General features: G+C 26.6%; 1 protein-coding gene across 1 annotated transcript; it reads left to right on the forward strand.

Moving 5' to 3' along the window:
• The first annotated feature begins 7,360 nt into the window (after nucleotides 1-7,360).
• On the forward strand, nucleotides 7,361-26,150 carry LOC100205761 (protein IWS1 homolog). The gene is made up of 16 exons (XM_065787564.1): nucleotides 7,361-8,257; nucleotides 8,514-8,616; nucleotides 11,617-11,692; nucleotides 11,905-11,944; nucleotides 12,222-12,297; nucleotides 12,903-12,945; nucleotides 17,941-17,970; nucleotides 18,359-18,430; nucleotides 18,506-18,588; nucleotides 21,989-22,040; nucleotides 22,727-22,804; nucleotides 24,225-24,342; nucleotides 24,432-24,546; nucleotides 25,277-25,315; nucleotides 25,399-25,516; nucleotides 25,592-26,150. Exons 1-16 carry the CDS (start codon nucleotides 7,459-7,461, stop codon nucleotides 25,715-25,717), a joined length of 1,968 nt encoding a protein of 655 aa, XP_065643636.1. The 5' UTR covers nucleotides 7,361-7,458; the 3' UTR covers nucleotides 25,718-26,150.
• The last annotated feature ends 898 nt before the right edge of the window (nucleotides 26,151-27,048 follow it).

Genomic DNA, 27,048 nt, shown 5'->3' on the forward strand with positions numbered 1-27,048 from the left:
TATATTAATCCTTTATAAAAGTTTTCATATAAAGCATAGGAGTAAATTGGAAAAAATTATTTCTTGATTAATTTATCTGAAGTTTACATTTTTAATAAAATATAAATGTAACTTTTATTGAAAATATTTTTTTCCTAACTTTATACAAAGACATTTATAAATGATAAATATATACTTTCTCAAAACTTTTTAAATGTGACTGCCGTTTTTTCCCGTGTACTCTTCATATGGAATTTGTCTGAAATTATTTGTGAGCAAAACCTTTTTGATTTTGCAAATTTTAAACGTGTTATAACGGTAGAAGAAAAAAATTTATTTTATCTGTCGATAAAATAAATCTTTTTTGTCGGATTAAACCTTTTCCTAAAGATGATAAAAATCGTTCTTTCACTACAAATCACTATAAAAAAGTAATAAAATCAGAAATATTTATTAAAAATACTTAATTATGCTACTTACCAAACAAAAGCTTAGTTTACTGTCAACCTTGTTGGTTATTTTCAAGCAAGAAAAAAACTAGTGGTTGGTTATGAGATATCAATGACTGGCAGGGGCTTCCAAAAAAAAATAAAGTAACATGAAATTTCTGAGCTTCATCAAAAACTTGTTTTATTTTGAAACAATGGAGAGAGGAAAAAGCAATAGATACTATGTTACCCATAAATATTCAAAAGAAACAAACATTTTGGGCAAATATTTAAGCAAGTCTTACTTAAATTTAAAACTTACTTTACTAAAACTTTTTATCAGATGTTCAACTATTAGCGGAATATGATAGTGTTTTAAAAGATAAATAACTTGAATAAACAATAGTATTTTAAATAAGTTGAATAAATAATAGTGTTTTGAAAGATAAATAACTAACATGGCCTCGTGGCCGTGTTAGTTACTGATCGCCTCATATTCAGAATGAAATTGATTATCTTTTGTCAAAAAATTTAGAACAAAAAAAATTATCAATGATATCAATTAAGCCCTTTTTTTTCTCAATATGACGATACTACTCAAGATTTATCTAAAACAGACCAACTTAGTGGTTCCTTTCGATTTGTTAAAACTTGTTATAAGATAAATGAACCTCCTCTCCTAGTAAAAATTGTAGAACAGTTAATAGGTTTTTTTTTAAAGTTAACAATCAATCGGCAAGTGCAATATCAAATCATATTATTGATATCCTAAAATTATCTGGTCTTGATTTGAAAAAAATTTAGGGGACAAAGGTTATGATGGGGCAAGCAACATGCATTCACTCTGAGGTAAAAACAAGAAATAGAAAAAAACGCAACATATATTTATTATGCGGCCCACAATTTAAATTTAGTTATAAATAATGCTATGAATGGGGTGCCAGATATTAGCTTTTTTTTTTTTTGTAGTATACAAGAAATATATACATTTTTTGGTATTTGAATAAAAAGGTGGGGCATTTTTTCAAAAATAACAGGAGAATCAGAAGTAGCGTTAAAAAACTAAATCCTACATGCTGGGCGTCTCGTTTATCATCTTGTATAGCCATAAAACACGTAGATGTTATGAAAACTTTACCTAAAATTATTTTGGAAAACAATAAAAAAGCAAAAATAGCATAAGTGACCGGTTTAAGGAAGAAAATGGATTGTTTTAGTTTTTCTTTGCATTTTGGTATCAATTATTGAAATATTAGCACAATTGAATATTGTTTCAAAACTATTGCAATCAAAAAATACAAAATTTGGATAAAGTTTGTTCATTATTAGAAACTGAAATAAAAGAAATAAGATCACAATAATTTTGATAATATTCTTGCAAAAGCAAAAGCTCTTGCTATAAAGTAGAATATAGTTCCATCTTTTAAACAAACACGAATGAAACAAACAAAAAAACTGTTTGATTACAGTTGTGTAGATTTTCGTTTTAAAACAGCTGAACACCAATTTAAAATTGATGTACTTAACACAGTTATCGATATAAATATAAACCAGATCAGAATCAGATAATTTCTCGTTTTACGTCCCTGAAAACAGTAAATAGCTATTTTTCATTTTTAAATCCTAAAAATATAGTATTATTAGATTCTGAAAAAATATTTAAACAATATAAATATCCGATAGTTATATCCGATGCTTCTCCAAATCAAATGATTTCATTTTAAAAAACATTTCAAATGAAGATTAAAGATGTGGACAGTATTTTGGGTTTGCTCAAATTAATAACAATATTATATTGCGATATAAGATGCTTTACCACTGAAATAATTGCAGCACTTATGCTATACTTGACATTACCCGTTAGCGTGGCAACTGTATAAAGATCTTTCAGCACATTAAAAAGAATAAAAACGTATTTAAGTATAACGATGTCACAAGACCGTTTGTCTGCGTTAAGTCTATTAGCTTTTGAAGCAGTAGAAGCAGCTCAATTAAATTTAAAAGATGTAATAAACTGAGCGAATAAAATGAGCAACCGAGGCGCAGTGGTAACGCACTTGCCTTAGAAATCAAAGGATCCGTGGATCAAATCCCACCTCTGGGCAAATTTTGCGACATCGGTTAGGAAAGAGGCGTGAACTTCTAATTAAATGTTCGTCCACGGTGCTCTGTGATAATACCATGATAAGGTCAATTACTGCTTGACAACAGCGGCTCATTGACGAGATCAATTTTTGGCGTTGTTGAGGCGTAATGGGGTCCTAAGTAACCTTTTAATTCGATCCAAAATTGGTCAAGATTAATTGCAGTTGATCATTGTTAACTTACTTCCACTAATTTTTTATCGGATTTAGGTCTGGTGACTGTGCGGGTCACTCCAAAACATTATTCTTTTAAGCTTTAAACTGCATTTTAACACTTTTGGCGGTGTGCTTGATGTCGTTGTCTTGTTTTAGGTTGTTGTCTTGTTTTAGCTTAGCGATATGAAAAATGGCTGCGTCTTTTCTGAGGGCTATCTTTCGTTCGCGAGACTTAAGTTTTTTGTTGAAAGTATGCTATTTATATTGTCGCCACTGTGTGTGTTTATATATATATATATATATATATATATATATATATATATATATATATATATATATATCTCTGTGTGTGTGTGTGTGTGTGTGTGTGTGTGTGTGTGTGTGTGTGTGTGTGTGTGTGTGTGTGTGTGTGTGTGTGTGTGTGTGTGTGTGTGTGCAAATAAAGGCACAATATCATGTTTTATATTGTTTATTACGAATATTATTCCACTCAACATAAACATTACTGTTTTTACGGCCTTCAAAAAGCCTTTAAAACAAAATCGCAAAGTATTATCGAATATTCGACAAATAGGAGTACATCGTTAAAAAAAAAATACAAGCTGTCGGATTTTTTAGCTGACCATCTAAACCATTTTATGGAACAATTATAGAATACAATATCGATACTTCTTAGGTTCTAAATTACTAGAAAAGTTGTCCATAATGATTTTAAACAATTTTTAAAATTAAAATTTTTAAAGTTAAAAGCCAATTTACGTTAATACTCATATTGTCGTCACGTGACGACAAATATCTTCCCTAATAAAATATTTTCCCAAATAAAAAAACTTTTTAGTACTAAAAAGTTTTTTTATTTGGGACAACTTTTGCCAGGTATTATTGAGTTCAACCAACAATTGTTGAAGAACACTTTGTTAAATGAAATATGTAGGATGTCAGCCGAACTACTATAAAACTATAAAAATTTGGACTGATCTTAAAAATTTGGACTGATCTCAGTTTTGTATTTGAATTGGTATTATCACTGATCTCAAAATATAATTATATTTTGAAAATATAGTTATATTTAACATAGTTATATTTACAAAATATATTTTGAGATCAGTGGGTATTATGTGAAAACAAGTCGCTATTACTACCAAAATGCCGTTGACCGAGCGGAATATTTCGAAATTCGTCACAGTTTGCTTAAGCACTATTTGTTGTCAAATTTTGTTACTTAAATGCACATAACATTTTGTAGAATGATTCAATTTCTATGAAGTTTTTACTTTTGTAATATTAAATTTATGCACTTTTTAATGATATATATATATATATTATGTTTAAACAATTTAAACTTTTTACACACATACCTAATAGCCTACTAATAGGCTATTAGGTATGTGTATAAAATACATTATAAAATATAGTTCAATTTATTGTACACTGATGCAACCCGTATACAGAACTAATCCATATACAGTATTATTAAAAATTGAGAATATGAAACAAAAATATTAGTTTTGAAAATTTTGTACTAGATTCAAAGATTAAAATTTTTTTAAATTGTGCAAACTGTGTTTAAAAATGTGTTTCGAGGAATTCTTACAACAACGTCGATTGATCAATCGTCATCATTAGTTCAATTGAACAAATGACAAAGCTTGAATCGAATCATGAAATGAAAGCATCGCATCATGAATTTTAGCTCGTTCATCCCATCTCATTCATCAAATATTTGCCTTGGCTGAAGTTTTTTTAATGTTTTTTTTTTTCAACCTAACACAACTATTTAATTACTATTGCTTTAAAATTTGTAGCAACAAAAAATAATTTTTTGTTGTAAAAATGTGTTTCTTATACGAAATGCAACAATTATAATTGAATTGTCTAATTTCTTTAAAATTTCTTTTTTTTTGTTATAATCTTTTTTTTTTTTACTATTTTGTCTATTTTATATATATATATATATATATATATATATATATATATATATATATATATATATATATATATATATATATATATATATATACATATATCATATATATATATATATATATATATATATATATATATATATATATATATATATATATATATATATATATATATATATATACATATATCAAAAAGTTAATAATATTAACTATTTATTCTCTTTAGTAATATTTTTACACATTTTGATATATTTGTTAAATCTGTTAAGAATTATACTTAAAAAAGTATAAAACAAATGTATTTATGCAAATTTGGTATATATGCATTTAATTTTAATAAATAATATTTCAATGAATCCATGTTATTTTTACATCAAATTATTTAAGTTTAATAGCATACTCTGTGAAAAACTTTTGAGGAATCATGTAAAAAAGGACAGCTATATAGCTATGGGTTTTAAAAGATAATTATATATGAAGTAAGACTCAGGTTTTTATGACACTTTAAGAGGAAAAAATGATGCAACTGGTTGACTCCAAGTGGGATTGATTCGTCTAAGCTTCACTTAAGGGAAATTACCAATATATTACAAAATAAATTTCTACTGACAACTAATAATACATTTGAGGTTTCAGTTTAAACTCTGCTTTTGGCTCAAACATTGAGTAATATCTTTAAACTTGTTTTTTATCAGCATTAAACACTGACGAAAAAATTATTTCTTAAAAGATTTTACAGGCAAAAATCTCTCAACTAGTTTAAGGCAGTTTTCAGTAAATATTAATAAATTTTTCAAAATAAAATCATAATATTGGTCACCATTTTTACCATAAAACCTCTCATAAAACCTCTCTCTCATGCCAATGGATTTTATTAAGTACTTACTTAGTTTTCATAACCACCGTGATTGTAATCTTATAAATTTTTTTTAGTGTTTTTAGTAGTAGTAGCAAGATTTCTAGCTCCTACAACAATGTCTTATGGAACTAATTTAGCTCAAAATCTTTTTATGTAAAAATTTTTTATTTATTTTAAATTGTTGAGTTCAGCTTTAAGTTATCAGCAATTTAGTTCAGATGCTGCAATCATTTTTTTAAAATGATGTATTTTGCATCTATCTAACATCTTTATTTAACTCTCTAGGTATTAATTATGATAGATTAAGGCTAAAGAAAGAAAAAAGAGACACAAAACTCTTAACTAGTCCTCTAGTTTTTTTTAATTTTTTTCTAAAACTTATTTAAAATTTCTTATTTTATGTTTATTGGCAAAAATTTTGATTTTGTCCTAGAATTTGTGAGACAAACATACTGCCTACAGGCAGTATTATTTTAAATTATTCTTTAAATAAAAATAATACTGCCTACAGGCAGTATTATTTTACATAAATCATTCTGCCAGTTTTTATATATCTTCATTTATTATGATAAGACAGGATGACTAATCGTTTTTATATTGAAAAAGATATGTTTGTTCTAGATTTTGTAAAATGAACATACTGCCTACACCAGTATTATTTTAAATTCAAAATAATTTTAAAGGTACCTCAAGACCTTCAAAGATTTAACAAGCCCTAATATTTTTCTTTGATAGTATTTAAATATTATCAAAGAAAAATGTTCTTCAAAAATAGATCAATTATATCAGGTTTATCTGGGTTTCAAATAAAGCGAAATGATATAAAAATTTTCAAAAGTATAGTCATTTAACATTTCACGTTTAATAAAAAAGATAACATTTTTATTAAATCATGAAATGTGCCATTTCACGAAATGTGAAATTTTTGCTCATTTTGTGAACTGGAAAGAGCTATTACCAAGATTTTGAAATTATGAATTTTATTGTTGTTTTTAAATATATATTTAGCATAATAAATACTATTTGTATTTATTAAGTTTGATATATATTTTATTATTATTATTATTATTATTATTATTATATATATATATATATATACATATATATATATATATATATATATATATATATATATATATATATATATATATATATATATATATGGGTCTGATAAAATATAGTTGGGGCTGGGGCCGGGTTTGTGACCGGGGGCTGCATAAAATACATTTAATTTTTTCAAAATTTATGTTTGATTTTGTATATATATGCATTTATAAACATCATCATCATTATCATTGCCATCATCATTATCATCATCATCATTGTCATCATCATCAGCAGCAGAAGCAGCAGGCTTTAGTCCTCTTTTATACTGTTTCTCTAATCATGGTCAATGCTCGAACAAGCTATCATCTCTATTACAATAAACTAAAACTCGATCTTGCTTTGCTTCTTTTTCAACAAGTTGCATCTTTTTACTGTATCTGGTCCTATTTATTAAATACTGACATAAATATATGCCAGAATTTAATAAATAGTAAATGTAAGTATAAAATTATAATATATAATGAATTATAAATTTATTTCCAGCCCCGGCTATCAACCCCTGCTAAATCTTATAATTTTGCCGGGGCTGGATTTGCAAAAAGTCTCATTTTAAGCCAGGGCCCCGGTCACTTACTCTCTCTCTCTCTCTCTCTCTCTCTCTCTCTCTCTCTCTCTCTATATATATATATATATATATATATATATATATATATATATATATATATATATATATATATATATTTAAGTTTGAACCATATTTATTTATTTTTTTTACTCATATGCTTTTTTGCATATTTTAACATATATATATAGTCAGTCGATGTATGTACACTCCACTGCACTGCAATTTCCTGTTGAAGTCAATTTTGAATATATCTTATATATTATAAATATAACTATTTAAATTTGATAGGGTCAAAATGGCAGCATTAGATGACGATGATGATAATTTGAATTTTTCAGATATTGATTCTGATGAAAACATTTCTTTACCAAATGAACCAATCCAAACTAGTCATTCATTTATTGCTCACAAAGAAATAAAATCGTGTCTAAGTGAGGAGCAAAATTCGAACAATTCTAATGATAGTGATGAATATGAACCAATAAGTCCTCCAAATGATAATGAAAGTTTTAATAGAGATGAGAAAGAAGATGGTATTGAGGATGAAAAAGAAGATGAATTTGAAAAAAATCAAACATTTGAACCAATTAGCCCGATTTCAGATCCGGGTGATCGAGACTTTGAAGATTTAGGCTTTACTGAAAAGATAGACAATGCTTTTGAAAATATAAGTGATGAAGAAAATAATCAAAATGAAGATGAGACTGAAGATGGAAAATTTAGTCCTTCTCAAGAAAGTGACAATGAATTAAATTTTGAGGAGGAAAACTCTAACAGTAGTGGTTATCATTTGCTTTCTTCTAATAAAACAACAGCAATAAATTCATTAGTCAATAAAAATACTGATGATATTGAGGCACCTGTACCTTCACCTTTGAGCGATGTTGAATGTGATACCCAAGAAGAGGAGCATGTTCAGGAGGACACATTAATTGACGATTTTTTAGTTACTAAAAGTAACAATGACGATTTTTCACCAATAGATAGTGAAATAGAAATGAAACAAAAAGATAGTTCTGATGAAACTAAGAATAGTAATATGGATGAAAATAACGATGAAAAATCTTCTTTAAGCAGAGCTGAGTATAAATTAGGTTAAATTTTTTTATTTTTTTTATTGTTTTTTCGTACTTATAATAAGTTCAACAGTAAAAGTGTTCATGATCATCATCATCATTATCACCATTTTTATCATCCCATTTCTGTTACTAAGAAAACTGTATGTAAAATAGACTGAATAATTATTTTTAGAAAAGATAATGATAATGATCATCATTATCATCAACATTATTATCCCATTTCTGTTGCTAGAAAAACTGTGTGTAAAAAAGGTTGAATAAATATTTTTAGAAAAGTCATCTACTGTTGAACCATCTACAGAAACTTCTTTAGACAATACTGAAGTAGAAGAAGAAGAGGATAGTGAAGAAGATTTAAAAAAAAAAGACGAGGAGTAAGTGGTGTAAATAAAACTTTACTAAAAACTTTTTTTGTGCTTAAAAAAATCTTATTTTCCATGTTTTTAAGTTTCTTGTTACTAATTTGTACTGGCTGTTATTCATGTTGAATGTTCTGCTTTTGTGTATGCAGGGGTTGAAATAGGTGCCGGATATCGTCGTTATTGATATCTGATAAAAGAGGGCAACTAACCATTGTTTATTTTGTCTAAAAAAAAGAACAATAGTTAGTTAAAAGAACAATAGTTATATTTGTCCCCTTAGACAGGTCTTAAAAATTATCTCAGGAGTGTTAATGTTTGACACTTAATTCGAACCCTGTGTATGTGTATAAAAACTTGTCACAAAGTTCAGACGATTTTTAAATGGTCAACTGTTTTGATACTTATATATTGTTTTTTGTTTTGGTGTTTAATCTGTATTTATTCAAAGTATTCTTCAGTTAAAGCATTTAATATAAGTATTCTAGATATAATTTATGAATTCAATAATAATGAAGTTTAATAAGATTCATACACAATTTTACCAACTTTTCTAATTATGTTTGTACAAGTTAACTTGGTTTTTTAATGTTGATAGCAACCTGATTCTTATTATTAATAAAAACTTAATTTATGTTAACAGCAATTTGATCTTTAATCTTATGTTTATAGCAACTTGATTGTTAATATCAGTGGGTACGCGTTGTCCAGGAAACATCTGTTGGACATCTCATGGACATTCAAACTTGTGTAAAATGTCTCACTGACATCCCCACTGGGATGTTGATAATAACTTGATTCTTAATATTGGCGACAACGTGATTCATAATTTTGATAGCAACTTTTTTTTTAAGCTAGTTTTTTTATACAAGGCTGCAAGTAACCACCATTAAGTTAAGAGTTACTCAAAAATAAAGATTATTGTAAAAGTGCGAAGAAGAAGTGGTTGGACAGAGAAGAAAGGAATGGTTGACAGAAGACTTGAAGAATTGTAGGTTGTGTGAACATGTAGATGGGAGAGAGTTCCAAAGTATTAATATGCAAAGAAAAAAATGAGATGAATAAAAGTTTTTGAAATGAATGAATGAGATGAATGAGTTTTGGCTGATGGAACTAGAGATGATAGCTTGTTTTAGCAGCAACCATGATAGTATTTTATAGAAAAAAGAAAGAGATTTAACCTTTTCAACTCAAGTTTGGCAGATAGAGCAGATAAACTGAGAATATTGGAGCTTAGCATCAGACAGCACCTTTTTACATTAATTTTATGCACTGATAAAATAAAGCTTGTTTTCAAGAGAGAAACTTTTGTAAAAAAGATGAATAATATATAAATTATAAATATGATAATTATAAATAACAATTATAAATACTGGCTACATAAGGTGAAAACCATGGAGTAGAATGAGGCTTGGCTCAAAACCAGCTAGAAGGAATAAAAACCTCCATACCTGTCTGGATCCAGGAAATTATGTAAAAGGTGCATTTATCAGCGGGGAGATAAAAGACACCAGCCCAAGGACTGCCACAAAGAACATCACAAAAAGAACCCCAGTCAGTTTTAGTGTAGAAGTAAAAAGTGTGATAAAAGAATGAATCTGAGAAAGAAATATGAGAAAAAAGATCTTGAGAGATCATTGCATGGTCTGATCTACCTAAAGGAAAACAAAGAAAATTGTGCAAAATCATTTTTATAGTCACCTTTTCTTTTTTTTCATCTGCAAATTAGTGAACCACTGTATATCTTGTGGTTAACTAAACTTGATGCAAACTATAATGATTTGACAAAAAGGACCTGTTTACCATATCTCATATTATATCATCATAAATTGTATTCTTTTATTTTCAATTTGTTTAAACAAATTATACATATCATATGTATAATCTGTTTAAACAAATTGAAAACAAATATGATAATAATATATATATAATATATTATATGTTGTCATATTTGTTTTTAGTTGATGATAATAAAGTTTAATCATGTTTTGTTTTATACCAACATGACTGGTGGTTTTTTGTGTCAATATTTCAACCCTCGAAATTAGCGTTGGCAATGCTGACCTAACTGCCGACCTGAATGTGTTTGAGGTCGGCAAAAAAATATTGCCAACATCATTTTTTCTAATTCCGAGGGTTGATTTTTTTTTCATTTTCTGAAAATTCCTATATTGATCCTCTAATTTTCTATTTTATATATATATATATATATATATATATATATATATATATATATATATATATATATATATATATTAAAAATTCCATATTTAATATATATAATAGCCCTATAATGTTTAATTTATTTTTATAGAATATAGATTTTTTGCGTTTCTTTGAATAAGTACCTTTGTTAACTTGCATTAAAAAATGAAATCTTTATAACTTTAAAAAAAAATTGTTTTGTGTTTTGGGAAAAGGTTTGGTCATTAACTTACCTTTTGTACTTACCTAGTCTTTTGTACATTACTAATTAAAAGTAACAAGCAAGAGACATTGTTGGTTCTCAATTAAAGTCCATACACAGAAAAAAAAGCTGAGGTTTGTGTTGTAATCTAATACTTCTTAAAGTAATACACAAACTTTCTCATTTTTTCTCGAGTTTCAATGTTTTCAAATCGACTCATCTCTGTTTTGAGTAAATCTACTTCTACTCTGATGAGAACACTAGGCAAGAGGCACATGGCAACGAATTTCCAGCCCCACCTCTTAAATGAATTTTATTTTTTACTTTGTATAAATATTTCAGAAATAGTTTATATTCTACTTTATCACAATATGACAACACAATTTGTGTGAGTGAGTATATGTGTGTGAGAAAAGGAGTTTTTTCGAAATTGGTCCCAACCATGAAAGAGCATCTACCAGCCTGGTTAATATTAGTATTTCTGACAAAAAGTGTTTATTAATAGAAAAAAAGCCAATTTTTTTTTAGTCAATGGTATGTTTAATAATATTATATTTTTGCTCTCATTTGCATTTCTTTATTTATTTTAAATTTCATTTTTATAATAGAGAAGTAGAGAGAGAGGATGCTGGTAATCTTATTGCTGATATTTTTGGTGAAAGTGACGATGAAGAAGAATTTGAGGTTTTGAAAATAATTATTACATTTATAAAGTATTTTTTAGTTTTATTGTATTTGTTTTAATAATCTTTTTTGGCTTAAATGTTTTAATTTTTTTTTCCTTTCTGAAAGTTTTTTAATAGTAACAAAAATAAAACAAGTTTCTCTAAAAACATCATTTTGCAACTTTAAATTTTTTTCAGATATAAACTAAAGTTTTACTTTGTATTTTTCAGGGCTTTGATGATGATGAAATATTACCAGAAAAAGAGAAAGGTTTTTTTTGTTGTGTTTAATTTTTTTATAGCAAATAAAATAATGGTAATGATGGTTGATGACCTGCTTTTCATTGATTATTTTTATTAATATTTTTATATTACATAATATAAAAATATTTAGTTAAGTATTATTATTTAGTTTTTAGTATTTATAAATACTTAGTAAATATTTTATTATTTATAAATATTAGTTAAGTTAAGTTATTACTAAAAGTTTATTCCACAAACAAGTTTATGTTCAAAATTTCAATTGGAATTTTTTGTTATCAATGTAGCTAAAAAACAAGATGAAGTTAAAAAATCTGGTGATGGAGATGCAAGTAGTGAGGATGAAGAACCTCCAGTTAGAAAGTATGTCTTTGAAATTTTAAGTTATCTAAGCTAATAATTTCATCTTATATCCAAATTCTATAGTTCCTCATTTGTGTGCACATTCATGTTCATAAATCTGTTTTTATTTATTTGTCAATTGGATCTTTTTTTCTCAGCAGTCTTGCATTTAATTTTTATATAAAAATCTTTCTGGCCTAAATTTTAATAAACTGGTACCTAGTGTGATACTAATAGTGATAATATAAGTGGAAAACTGATAAACTAGTACCTAGTGTGATAATATTATCATTATTTTTCTGACTGTCTCAAGTGATCTTGCAATAATTAAAGTTTTGTGTTGCGTTGTTTATGTTGTACAGTTGTTATCACTTTGATAATAATGGTATTAGTATCACACTAAGTTCAGGCATATTTTCACTAATAGTATCAAACTATGTACCAATAATAATTGTATATTATAGAATAGGTATCACACTAGGTACCAGTAATAATAGTATATTATCACTATTAGTATCACACGAGGTACCAGTTTATTGATTGTTAACTAATATTGGTTAACAAGCAAGTATTAATAAGTATTGTTTACTATAAAATGTGTAAAGTAATTTTGATTTTTAATTTAGTTTTGTCTCTGATTTTGATCTTATGCTTCAAAAAAAAAAAGAGGTAATATTTCTTTTATGTCAAGTTTTATTTTATTATATTATTTTTACTTGTTACTTATCAAAGTTAATAGTTTAAATAGTTCTGCATTCATCATAAATCTTTTATATATATACATATATATATATATATATATATATATATATATATATATATATATAAACACATTTATATATATATATATATATATATATATATATATATATATATATATATATATTATGTATGGTAACAGTATGAAATCATTTAAAATCATATGATTTAAAAGAATTCATAAAAAATTAAACAAAATTCTTCAATTTTTGTTTTACTTTTATATTTCAGATTATTAATCTTTTTGATTTCTCACGCATAAACTCCTAATTTGATTTACTAGTAATTTTATATTATAAAGATAAAAAAATGATTTACTTGTGAGAAACAAGAGCTTTAGCTCTTGTTTCTCACATTGATTTATAATTATACATTCTCACATTGATTTATAATTCCTAAGTGATCATGCCCTCTTGTGCTGCAATAAAATTGTTTTAAAAAGATTGAACTAATTTATATCCAATAAAATTAAATAATAAATCAAATATAAACATAATTTACATTTTTTTTCTTTTAGATTATTAATTGTACAAGTTTTGGTTACTCATTTCCAATCTTTCAAATTAGTATGATTAATATAATTTCAAAACAAATCCATGATTCATCTTAAATAGACGCTCTATTCTAAATCTTCAATTTTAATAATAATATTATTATTCCATTTTAATCATATCTAATATAATTATATATGCAGGGATGAGGAGTCCCAATAGGATCCAGGCTTTAAATTTCTATTTTTTCCTGGTCTCTGGCAGTGTTGATGAAAACCTGTTTGTTTTTGTTTTTTTTTAAAAACCCAGCCTAGTGGGTTTTTTTGGGTAATTTTGGGTTTTATTGGGTAAAATTGGGTTTTTATGGGTTTTATTTTAATTTCATCTCTGTAAAAAAAATTGTTTTTTTCTTAATAATATTGAAAATTAGTTTAATTTTCTGTTTTAACTTTATTTAAAATATATTTTATATATTGTTATTTAATAATTTATACCAAGAATTTTTCAAATTATTTTGAAAAACATTTTTAAATATAATCTAAAACTGTAATAGAAAAAAAAACTTCACATTAAAATAAACCTTAAAGTGTCATAACTCAGAGATTCGCTCAGTTGTTTTATCTGTCGTGGATTTCTGGAGGTACATTGTCAAACAGCTCTTTACACTGGTCCTTTATGGGACTAACCCTAATCCAGGGCTAATGTCAAGTATACAGATCAATCACACTGCTATGCAGCAGTTTATTTTATATTTATTTTGCTGAATCATATCTTCATGTTCATCTAAATTGAACATGAAGTTTGAAGTTGAAATCCAAATGTGAACATATGTAGCAAGTATATAATTTTTTCAAAGGTAAACATCATGAATGATAAAATTATGTTTTAGTTGACTAATTATTTTGTTGGCTAATGAGGCAGCTTTACTTGCTTGTGCTGAAGATTTTTGTTTAAGGTTTCAGCAATCTGTTAAGACTTGGTTTAAAACTTTTACATACATATCATAAATACATACATACATACATACATACATACATACATACATACATACATACATACATACATACATACATACATACATACATACATACATACATACATACATACATACATTAGAGCGGTTCAGCTTCTGTAGACAAAAAATTAAAGTCAACCAATTACAGAGGCATTTTGATATCTATGTCCTTTTGACCTCTAAAACAAAACTATGAAATATTATTGAAATCAGAAAATATTTAGAACTGCCTTATGGGACCTAAAGTTTGCAGATTTTTCATTTTCGGGTTTGATTTTTAAAATATTTACTTTGTACCTATTTTCAAGAGCTAATTAGTAATTACTATTATTACCTGCAAAAAATTTGTGTTGAGTGTTTACTTACTTACTTATTAGTTACCAAAGATCATAGATCACAAATAAAAACAAAACAAGCAAAATAGTGGAATCTTGACTGCAGAGAGCAATGTTAAAACAAATTTAAAATAAATGAAATAATGCCAAACATTTTTTATTTACTTACTTATAGTTACCAAAGATTAGATTATAGAACTAATGTAAACCGAGTGGTGGTTGGCAGAAAGTAATAATGGCTGAAACAAGATCAAAAACTTATTTATTTGATTGGGAACCAGAACCACATTTTAGGGGCAGAGTTTTGTCCACAAGTTTGGAAGTTTTAAGAATATATTTTTTCCATCATAAAAAGAACAGTCAAACTCTATAAGATGCCATAAAAAATATAATCCAGCAGTTGTGTGAGATCTGGGCCAGAGCCAGAATTCCAACTGCTGAACATAGAAGTATTGTTTGTAAAACTGAAGCTTTATTGGAAAGATACAGAAATATTTCAAAGAACAAGAGTCATGGTGAGCCAGCACAGCAGGTAAAAGAAGAAGATTTTTGAACTCAGTAAATTGTGTTATTGATATTGCTCACCACAATGCATTGAAACTGATAAAAGTAGAAGAAGATCAAATATTTCTTGCAGACCAACGTTCAGAAAGAAAACATGCCATGGGAGGTCTAGATAGAATTTTGGCAAAAAAAGAAGAAAGTAAAGAATAGAGAATGCAAAAGAAAGTTCAACATGGTATCAAAGAAGAAGAGAGAAAGCGAAAATTCAAAGAATGTCTGGAAATAGAAAAAGAATTACTGTCATCATCAGATAGTTCCAGCGAAGCAGACAATGCTATATCTAGCGATGAAGACTATATGGTTCAACAACATTACAATTTTGTTGAGGAATATTGCCAGGAGAAATCCCCATCAACTTCTAAACGTGCAAAGGTATCTGCTTTAGATGATATTCCTTCAGCACTTGCATCTGCACTTGATTGTACAAATGCAAGTGACAGAAAAGCTGCATATATCTTAACAGCAGCCATCCAATCGTATGGTGAGGGTGATATATCAAAACTACCAATATCTCGTAATAGCATTAGAAGAAGCCGAACGAATCATCGTTTTTAACATTATGCTAACATTAAGGCATCCTTTAGTTCGGAGGGACCTTTGGTTATTCATATTGATGGAAAACTTTTGCCAGCAATTTTAGATGGGTCTAAAAAAGTTGATTGTCAGGCGATTCTAGTTTCAGGATTAGGAACATAAAAACTCTTGGCAATTTCTAAAGTGGCACAAGGGACTGGTGAATTTATAGCAAATGCAACAATGGTTGCCATTTCTGATTGAATTTCTTTCAATCAATCACAGCATCAATCACAAAAAAAATCTGCTCTGGTTAGCATGTTGCAATCATATGCATGAAGTTCTGTATGGCGATGTCTTCAAGGCAGTTTTCAGTCCATCCTTTGGCTCAAATGTTGTTGTTTCGTCGATCTCAGGAATATTGGTCGAACATAGAGAAATATAAACAGCTTGCACCAATCATAATTTAAATAAAGAATTGAAGAGAGAGGTAGTTGATTATATTTTAGGAGTGTTGAATAGAAAGGCAAGAAATTTACCCAGAGAATATTATCGTGAACTTTTAGAACTTACTTTGATCTTTCTTGAAGGTATTCCACCTCAAGGCATACAGTTCAGATTTCCCTTTTTACCACGCAAGGTGGGTGTCTAAAATAATTTATGTTTTAAAGATTTTCTTATTTCAAACTCAATTTAAGCTCACCAAACGTGAAAGTTCAGGGTGCTTGGAATTTGGTTTGTTTGTTGCTCTTATCTATGTAAAAGCATGGATAATCTGCCCATCTCTTGCGATGCTCCATTCAACATTATGATTTAAATATCATAAAAGCATTAACATAGTACAGTTCAAGTCAAATGTTATCTCAACAACTGCATTGAAAGCAGTGGGTCGCCTTTTATGGTATCTTAGAAAAGAACTAGCACCGCTTAGTCTGTTTTCTGATCTAGTGCCTGTTATGACGAAAAAACTTATGGTAGCAAAATTGCAAGATCAGATTGTAGATAATCAAGAGCTTGAATGATGATCAATCCGATACACTGGAACTGAAGATCTGAGTGCATACCCTCTGGAGTATTTCATTGGACCATCTTTATGTTTCTTTTTTGATGCCTTACAGTCAGACATGTCCTTTCTGAAGGAGGTTGTTGATAAGTGGTCAGATATTCCAAATTATCAGGCCGCAAAGAAAACTGTTAAGGCACTAAAAGTTGTCAATGATAGTGCAGAAAGAGGAATTGTTCTAGTCACTGCATTTAATTCTACAACATCAAAACAAGAAGAGCAAAAAGCAATATTTGTTTTAAATGGTGAAAAGTCACCGGCAAAGATTTCCCAATCCAAAGAAGTCAACGTTACTTTCAGATGTTGGTTGTAACTAAACAGTTAACTGAAAATATGGAACAAACAGTGAAAACAGTTTTGGAAAAGTATTAAAATAAAAGAAAAAATAAAAAGAAATAAAATAAGTTAATAAAGAAATAAAGGAAGTAAATAATAAGTATTGTGTTGATGGAAAATAAGTATTGATGGAAATAAAATAAAAGGAAAAGTATTGATGGAAAAGAAATAAAATAAAACTTTCTTTTAATTTATTGTAAAGATATAAAATTTGTTGTATTTTTTTTATGTTAATAAAAAAAATTTAATTTTTTGCAATATTCTTAAAAATTACTAAAAATGCTGAAATTTTGAGGTTGATGAGGCAGTTCTAAATATTGTCTGATGTTCTTCAATTTTTTTGTGGTGTATTTACAAAGCAAAAGGAACATAAAAATGCAAGTGCCTCTAAGATATGAAATCATTTTATTTTCTGAACCACCCTAACATACATACATACATACATACATACATACATACATACATACATACATACATACATACATACATATAGAGAGAGCTAATGTAAGCACTCTGCTACTTTATCAACACCTCTACACTATTGCATCACACACTAATTCTTTTATTTATACTGTTGTTTTTTTTCAGATGAACAAAATGAAAAGAAGATCTAAAAAAGTAAGTTGATAAACTTTTTGAAAAAGTTGATAAAATGTTTTAATTGATAAAGCATAATTGGTAAATATGTTGTGTTAACCACATGAACATAGGTGTAATCTTTAAAAAAATTTTTACTGTCTGTATATATACATATATACATATATATATATATATATATATATATATATATATATATATATATATATATATATATATATATATATATATATATATATATATATATGTATATATATATATATATATATATATATATATATATATATATATATGTATATGTATATGTATATATATATATATATATGTATATGTATATATGTATATATATAGACAGTAAAAATATCATTATAGTATGTTACTTAGACAAATACAAATTTTTTTAAATAAGGACTTTGAAGTTATTAATGACAATGATGATATCATAGACTCAATGATAAAGAAAATGAAGGAAGCTGCCGAGGTCTGTTTGTTTGTTTTTTTTGAAATATTTTCAATCCAATTATTATACAATAACTTGATTAAATAACTTTTTTAGACTGATCGAATGTTAAATCAATCTTCTAAAGCCGCTACAAATAAGATGAAAATGTTGCCGATTGTACTCGATCATTTGAGAAAGTATAGTTTTGAAAGTTGCATAATATTAATTTTAAATTTTAAACATTTTAAAAAACCATTTTTTATTAAATCTATAAGAATAAATAACTTTATAAATTTATATTTATTTAAATTTTTTTAGTTTTCGAAGAAATATTCAAAATCTGAATTTAATTATTTTTTTTTTTTTTTTTTTAAATCCTAAAACAGTATGCTGTGTTTTAAACTTTATCATTTTTAAAAATTTATTTAAAATAAATATTTATGATACTAACAATGATGAGTTTGCTTATGCATTAAGTTTAGTACAAAGAAAACTGTACTACTGTAGTTTTTCAGAACACATAAAACAATAAGAAAAAAGAATACAAATTTAAAGAATAAAAAATTAAAAAATTGAAGAAAAAAATATGAAAGTCTTATGTTCACTAAAGATAAATTAGAAACTTTTCTCTTGATTTCTAATGGTTTTTTAAATCAGATATCTTAACATACAAAAAATGTGAAGAGATAGAGAAGAAAATCTGGAGTAGGGAAATGAAATACGTTTTATGTTTAAAGTACGAAACAATTAATACAAATAGCTTAAAGTTATTTATTTTATTTAAAGATCTTAAGTTGAAATAATTATAAACATGTATAAGTAAATAAAATTAATATAAGTATATATTTTAAATAAATAAATATATTACTTAATAAATAAATTAATACATAAATTACTTTTGTAGTTTAACTAATTTTTGTTAATTAAAAACTAATTAAAAACCAGTTAAAATTTTATATATTTTTATATATTCTTTTGTTATTTCTTTTTTATATATTCTTTCTATTCTTATATTTCTTTTTTATATTTTCTTTTTTATATTTTCTTTTTTATATATTCTTTTTTTGTATTTCTTTTTTTTATTTTTATATATTTTTATTAATTACAAACTAGTTAAAAAAATAAAATAAAAAACTTTTTCCTTGATTCTTTCTTCTCTAATTTTAAGCAGTTTTTTTTTCCATTTTAATTATCCAATCTAATTTGATGTGGACCGATAATCCTTATTTTAGCTGACATTTTGTCAAGTTTAACCAAAAATCTATCTTTATTATTTTATCTTGCTTTTCTGTTGGCAATCAGACTGGCTTAACTCCAATCATCCACCAATATTTCAGTAGGATAACATATATATGCATTGCTATAAATACAGATATAAATGTCTTAGTGCTGGTAAATCCGATACAAACATATCTTTACTAGGTCTATTAGAAGATTAGAAAGCTTTGGTTGTCTCTTTTTACTTTTCTTGATGACATTGACTTCAGAGGTTCCTCAAGGTTCTATCCTTGGTCCTATACTCTTTTTAATTTACATTAACGATCTTCCAGATATTCTCACATCTAAGGTGGCATGGTTTGCTGATAATACTACCATTTATTCTTGATTCATTTATCCATGATTAAAAAGCAAAATTTATAATTTACAAACGTTCAGCATAGATGTTGTTTATTGAATATTTTTTGACTTATGAACATAATAAAAGAATTATAATTTTGATAACTTTTATATCGTTTTCTTATCACAAAGACTTCAAAGTGAGTTGTTGTAAACAAATGTTTGCATAAAAAATATGCGTGCGCACAACAAAGTATCTGTAAAAGAGCAAAATGCTTATCACAAAAAAATAGCCATATATATGTAAATTTTAAACACTTCTTTTCCAAAGTTCCCTGTAGCATAACATATATTTATTTTTTTGTTTGTTTTATGTTTAAAATAGTTGTACAGTTTTTTTCCCATATATCATATTTACCATAAATTACTTAATGTGGCACATCTTAATACAGCAGTAATAAAGTTTTCTCTAAGAAGCACTCTTCCCAGCAGATTTTTGTAGTTGAGTAAAGAAGTGAAAAAAAAAGAAAAAATATTTATCATTTTCCATTTTTTCTTGACCTTGGTGAGATAAGTTTATAAAAAAGGTTTTATTTAAATAAATGTTAAAAATGAATCTTTAAAGTTTTTTATTTCATTGCATTTAATAAAGTTAACAATTGTTTATAATTTATATACTATTTTTATTACATTTTCTTTTATATATATATATATATATATATATATATATATATATATATATATATATGTATATATATACACACACAAAACCCTCGGAATTAGGGTCAGCATTTGGTGCCAGTCTAACTGCCGACCTTAAAGTGTTTGATGTCGGCAAAAAGTGATTGACTTTGTTTCTATGTTTTATGGTAAAACCTTTGTGGCAAACTTTTTTTGATGACCTGATGCCAACCTGTAATAGTTTAAAGTCAGCAATAAATTGCTGACCTAATTTTTTTTTATTCCAAGGGCTTTATGTATATATATATATAAATATATACATACATACATACATACATACATACATACATACATACATACATACATACATACATACATACATACATACATACATATATATATATATATATATATATATATATATATATATATATATATATATATATATATATATATATGTATATATATATATATGTATATATATATATATGTATATATATATATATATATATATATATAATATATATATATATATATATATATATATATATATATATATATATGTATATATAGAGGCCTCTGCAGAAATGACGGGCAATCTGACTCTATGCGTGACCAAACATTCCATATATTATTGTAACAACTTGACCAATGCTTTTCAAATGTTTGATAACGTTATCGACCATCTGAAAAGCTGTGGTCAAGTTGTTGCAACTAAATATTAAATAGTTGGTCAACCATAGAGTGGGATTGCCCGCCATTTCTTCTGAGGCCTTTTTCCTAATTCTGATGGTTGTATATATATGTATATATACAACCATCGGAATTAGGAAAAATGAGGTCGGCAATAATTTGCCAACCTCAATCTTTTAGAGGTTGGCATCAGGTCGGCAAAAATTATTTGATACAAAGGTCTTACCATAAAACATAGAAACGAGGTCGGCGGTTTTTTGCAGACCTCAAACACTTTCAGGTCAGCATTGCCGATTGCCGACCCTAATTCTGAGGTCTGTATATATATATATATATATATATATATATATATATATATATATATATATATATATATATATATATATATATATATATATATATATATATATATATATATATATATATATTTAAACAACTTTAAAAAGTATTCTACACAATAGAGTGCTCAATGTTCTTAAAAGAACAGAGCAATTATATTAGTAGTAGAAAATCACTTAACATGTTAAGTGATTTTCTACTACTAATATATATATATATATATATATATATATATATATATATATATATATATATATATATATATATATATATATATATATATATATATATATATATAAATTATTTCATTATTATTTTTTTTTGTAGGGCAGATCTCCAACAATCATTGATAGATTGTGGAGTGTTACCTGCAATGAAAGTAAAATATTTATAAAGTTTGTATAATAATTTTAAAAAAAAATGTCTAGTTTTGTTTGCAGTTAATTATTTATTAACAGTTTTTTTTTTTATAATTCAAGGCTCGAATTAAGTAATCAGGAATTGCATGATCTGAAAAAAATAAAAAATCTGAAAAAGTTTCTGGTCCTCACAGCTTGGACCTCATCGCTCAGTATTACTAGGGGCATGGTGGGGATTGAATTTGGAACTTCTTGCCAAAGAGGGGAGCACTCTACCACTACACTACTACCACTTTTTCTTACTTTTACTTAACGCTGTTTATTACTTACCACTGTTTATCAAATGAATTAAAATATTAAAGTTTAAATCAAAATTTTTTAAAATGATAAAAATTATAAAAGTAATAGTAGTAATATGGTTTTATAATTTCAAGATCAACGTAAATTTATTTATTGAATTACAAATATTGGGTTAAGTTAAAAACAGAGTTTATGGTATTTAAAAAACTAAAAATCTGAAGACTAGAAGCATTTACAGATATTGCAGTTGGCGATCACTTAATTCCAGTCTTGTATCTGTTTTCTATTGTGTGTTTCTATTGCACTTCTTTATTTTCTAATTCATGTTTAATAAAGATTTTGTAAATTATTTTGAATGATATGAATTTTCTTATATTAATTTTTTTCAAAATCATATTTTATTTAGGAATGGTTAAGTCCATTGCCTGACCACGCTCTTCCGCATATAAACATAAGAAAAACGTTTTTAAAAGTGCTTAGTGAAGTAAGTATTTTAGTCAAATTTTTTTTTTAATTCAATTTGTTTTGAATTTTTCCAAAAGAGGTTTTTTAAATCATAAATCTTGTGCGCATAGATATATACACAAGATTTATATATATATATATATATATATATATATATATATATATATATATATATATATATATATATATATATATATATATAATGAATTAAAACAACTTTTAATAGAACTCTAAGTTTCATACTTTTTGGCAATCATCAGCCATAGTGTATACTTCATAAGGTAAAAGCCATTTCAAAAATTAAAATTAAAATTACAGTGGAACAATTTCAGTCATTACAAAAACAAAACAAAAAGACATCAAAGATTTTAGTCCCCGGTGTCAAACAAGGAAAGTAAAAGTTTCTTTGAATGCCGGCACTTTGATATTGTTTCATATATTTTATTAAGTAAATATAATCCTCTAAATAAATAAATAATACTATATATAACCTCTATGACAATATACGAAATTTCTCGCAGAGACAAAGAATAAAAACTTTTGATGCTTGATTGTAGGGCTTACATCGTGTTAATATATTCCACGTAATCACAGGTTTTATATTTTTAGATTTTAGTTTTCAGATTTCTTCAGAAAGTTTAGAATCATTTTTATATTTGGGTGCATTGAAAGATTTAAGATGGTTGGCATATCTTATTTTTAATGTGGTTTTACTTATACTGAAATTTTATCTTTGAATTCAGGATCTCTAGAACTTACAGTGGCTCGGTATACAATATTGTTAGAAAGGCATTGGTTAATAAATGGACAAACTTTTTTGTCTATGCAGTTGCATTGTTTTGATGTTATATTTTCATCGCGTTATAAAATCTTGTTGTTATGTGCATTTATTAGAGACTTGACATTAGGCATGCAACTATAGCTAACTTTATTATACTTTTGATTAAAAACCTTATGAAGATTTTTTCTACAGGAAAGTGTAAATTATTTAAAGAAGCATTATGCTACTAAAAGAGTGTGTTTTTAATTTTTCAATAAGTAAGTTCACAAATGGTCCACAAAGCAAATCAATTAGCTAGAATTCTAATTGTGTTAATTTTTTTCCATAAAATGTTGCTTTGATTTGAACATTAGAAAGAAAAACCAGAACAAAATTAAAAGGTGTAGAAACTCTTTTCCTTTAATCAAATGAGTGTCTGTCGAAACCAAAATCTATGGCTATATCAGTTGATATACATCAACAGTTCGCATTATTGTTTAAGTAGGAAAAACTTCATTAAAAGGTGACATTCTTTCACCTTAAGTTGCCTTACTTACCAACATTAACCAAGCAAAGATTTATATATCTTTTTAAGTATGAATGTAGATGTCTCTTAAAATCTATGTAATGTATCATATATACATAAATTGTATGTAAAGTATTTTTTTATTATTGTTAGTTTCCTCCTTTGGATAAAGGTGCTCTAAAATCAAGTGGCATTGGCCGTGCTGTAATGTTGCTTTTTAAACATCCGAAAGAAATTCCTGAAAACAAAAAGTTAGCAGGAAAAATAATAAGTATGAATCATGACAAAATTATATTTTTTTAGCATTTGAAGTTTTAGGTAATGTTTCTTATATAAAATATTTCTAAATGTTTTGTACAGCTAACTGGGCTCGTCCTATTTTTAACGTGACCACAAACTTCAGTGAGATGTCTCGTGAAGAAAGAGAAATGCGTGATAAGGCAAGTTTTTCCAGTGCAAAGCGACAAAGGCTAAGGTAATTTAATTTTAATAATTTGTTTGTACAAAATATGGTGGATGATGGGTAACCAATACTTCTTAAAACTTTTGACATTTATGTGTGTGGGTGGGGGGGGGGGGCGTGTGTGTGTCTATTACGTATGTAAATGTTATGTATGTATCTCTAGTTATGTGTGGTAATGATTAATAGTGAATGTTATGAGAATGAGTTTATGTAAACTTATTTTTGAACTTATGCAAAATGATTGCTCATACAATACAATCAGAACCATTAAGCTGAATTTTAGAGTTCTTTAGTCATTCATAAACAGACACAAATAAGAAACTGCCAAGTAAACCCAGCGATCTTCATTCTAGAAAAGAAACAATTTATTAGAAGTTTACATCTATGCCTGCCAAACACGAAGGGAGTGCAAAGCTGGATTTTTTATAGAAATCTTTCTGCAAGACAGCAGCAGTATAAATCTTATCCAAGATAAATTATTTATTGAATCAGTTAGATAACGAGGCGGCAGGTTATACTGTGTTACATGTTTTGAACATTACCTTGATTCTGACCTAAAAGCTATACATTTTACTTATTTCTCATCATTCTCATCTCATTGTCTCAAGGAAAAAGTAAAATTTGGAAGTTTTAAAAATTTTTATTTAAATATTTGTAAAACCTCATATAAAATTTCTTTAAAATCAATAATTTAATGGTTTAAAAATGTAATGAAATTTTTGTTTTCATTTTTATTTTTAAGTTCTGATTCTGAGAAGATTGATGAAGACGACGAGTCAAGGTTGATTCTTTTATACTTTTATTATTACTATTATTGTTTTTTTAAATATTATTATTCTTTAACACTTGTGTATTTGTTTGTAGACCTCGAAAACCTGGTGACAAAGGGTGGATTGGGCGTGCAAGAGTCCCAATGCCTTCGCATCGGGATTATCTCAATCGACCAGCCTCAAAGGTGGAGGGACCGTTTGAAAATTCCAAGGTAGCAAATTCAATACATTGCATTACACTTTATTGTTTATTTTAAAATTTTAAAGTTAAATACAAACTGTCATAGGGTACAAAGAAAAGTTTATCACGTTTTGAAATACATGCTCGCAAATATAAAGAGAAACGAAACTCTCAAAGTGGGTTGTTAAAAGCTGTAAGCATTAGCTTAAATGGAGGCAAATTGGCTTTGTAAGTTTCGCCATGTTTAATCATGCAGTTCGTCGTGGATCATTTAGTTTGATCATAGTTTTAATCAAAAGTTGTATTGTTTGGTGTATCAACTTTTATCGAAAACAACGATCTTAACGAAAGCGAAAGTTAGAGTAATGTTATTCGTTAATTCAGAATTGCTCAAATGGAAGCTTTACCAATAATTAAGAAAAAGTTTCATTCTTGATCTAATTTTAAGGTTCTTGCAAATCCATTGTAAGTTTTAATATCGAGCAACATGGTTTCTATGACGACGAATATTTCGAATGGAACAATTTTAGTTTTTATTTACTAATTATAATCCCACTTTAAAACAATTGAGAACTTTTTATACGCGTTATTGTATAAATCCTTGTTAATTGAAGTATTGCGTAATCGCTTGAGTACATATAACGCCGTGGGTTGCGTTTTCACTATTTGTCTTGACTATTTTATTTTTAATGGAGCATGATTTTTACGTGCGAATAGACTATTTAATAAAAGTCTATTTAATAAGTCTTACAATTAAATGAAAGTTGAAAAAACTAAGATTTTTGAAAATGAAAATGTGACTTTAATTATGAATTAATTTTTTAATTGTCTTCCATTTAAAAATATTTAACTTTTCGTTCTTACGTGCGAATCGACTATAATAAGATATTGGTAAGTTTGTCTTTATCAGATTAGCGTGTTTTTATAAGACTTGACATGATTGCGCAAATGCCCCAAGTCGCATCTGCACGTGATCAAGACATTCAAGTTTGATCGAAATTACATTATGATCTTTATATGGATTTGATTTTAAGAAATCATTAAATGAACTGATGTCTCTTTTTAAAAGTATTTTAAACGGCAGTTTAGTAATATTTCGCCGAAAGTATCGACATCGCTAGCTGATTCTATTGTTCCGTAGGACTATGTATGGTCAATTTTTAGCTTTAGTTAAGTTTTCGGAATTTGTTACTATGGATATTGTGCTTGTGTTCCCAAATTTTTAAACCAAAGCATAAATAAAAACAAGATTGGAATAATTTTTTCTATTTTCATAGAGTCTGGGAATGTACTTTGTTTAATGAATGGTTAAAAGATTTTTTCAAAGAATATCTTTCATAACGTCATAAGTGTCTATCACAATATTTCCATTGTCTATCGTCAGGTCCTACTAAGATATTTCTTTTTAACAATCTAAAAACTAAAATCTCAATTTCCTCAAGCGTTAGGTTTGTAAAATGTAAAGAATTTGATGTTTAAAGTTCATCTTTTAATTAATAATTTGTCAAAAGGATTTTATTTAATAAATTTGCACCTATTATGTAAAAATTTTGTTAAATTCAG

The sequence above is a fragment of the Hydra vulgaris genome, chromosome 01 (assembly GCF_038396675.1).
Source record: "Hydra vulgaris chromosome 01, alternate assembly HydraT2T_AEP".
In the NCBI taxonomy this organism is placed as follows: domain Eukaryota; kingdom Metazoa; phylum Cnidaria; class Hydrozoa; order Anthoathecata; family Hydridae; genus Hydra; species Hydra vulgaris.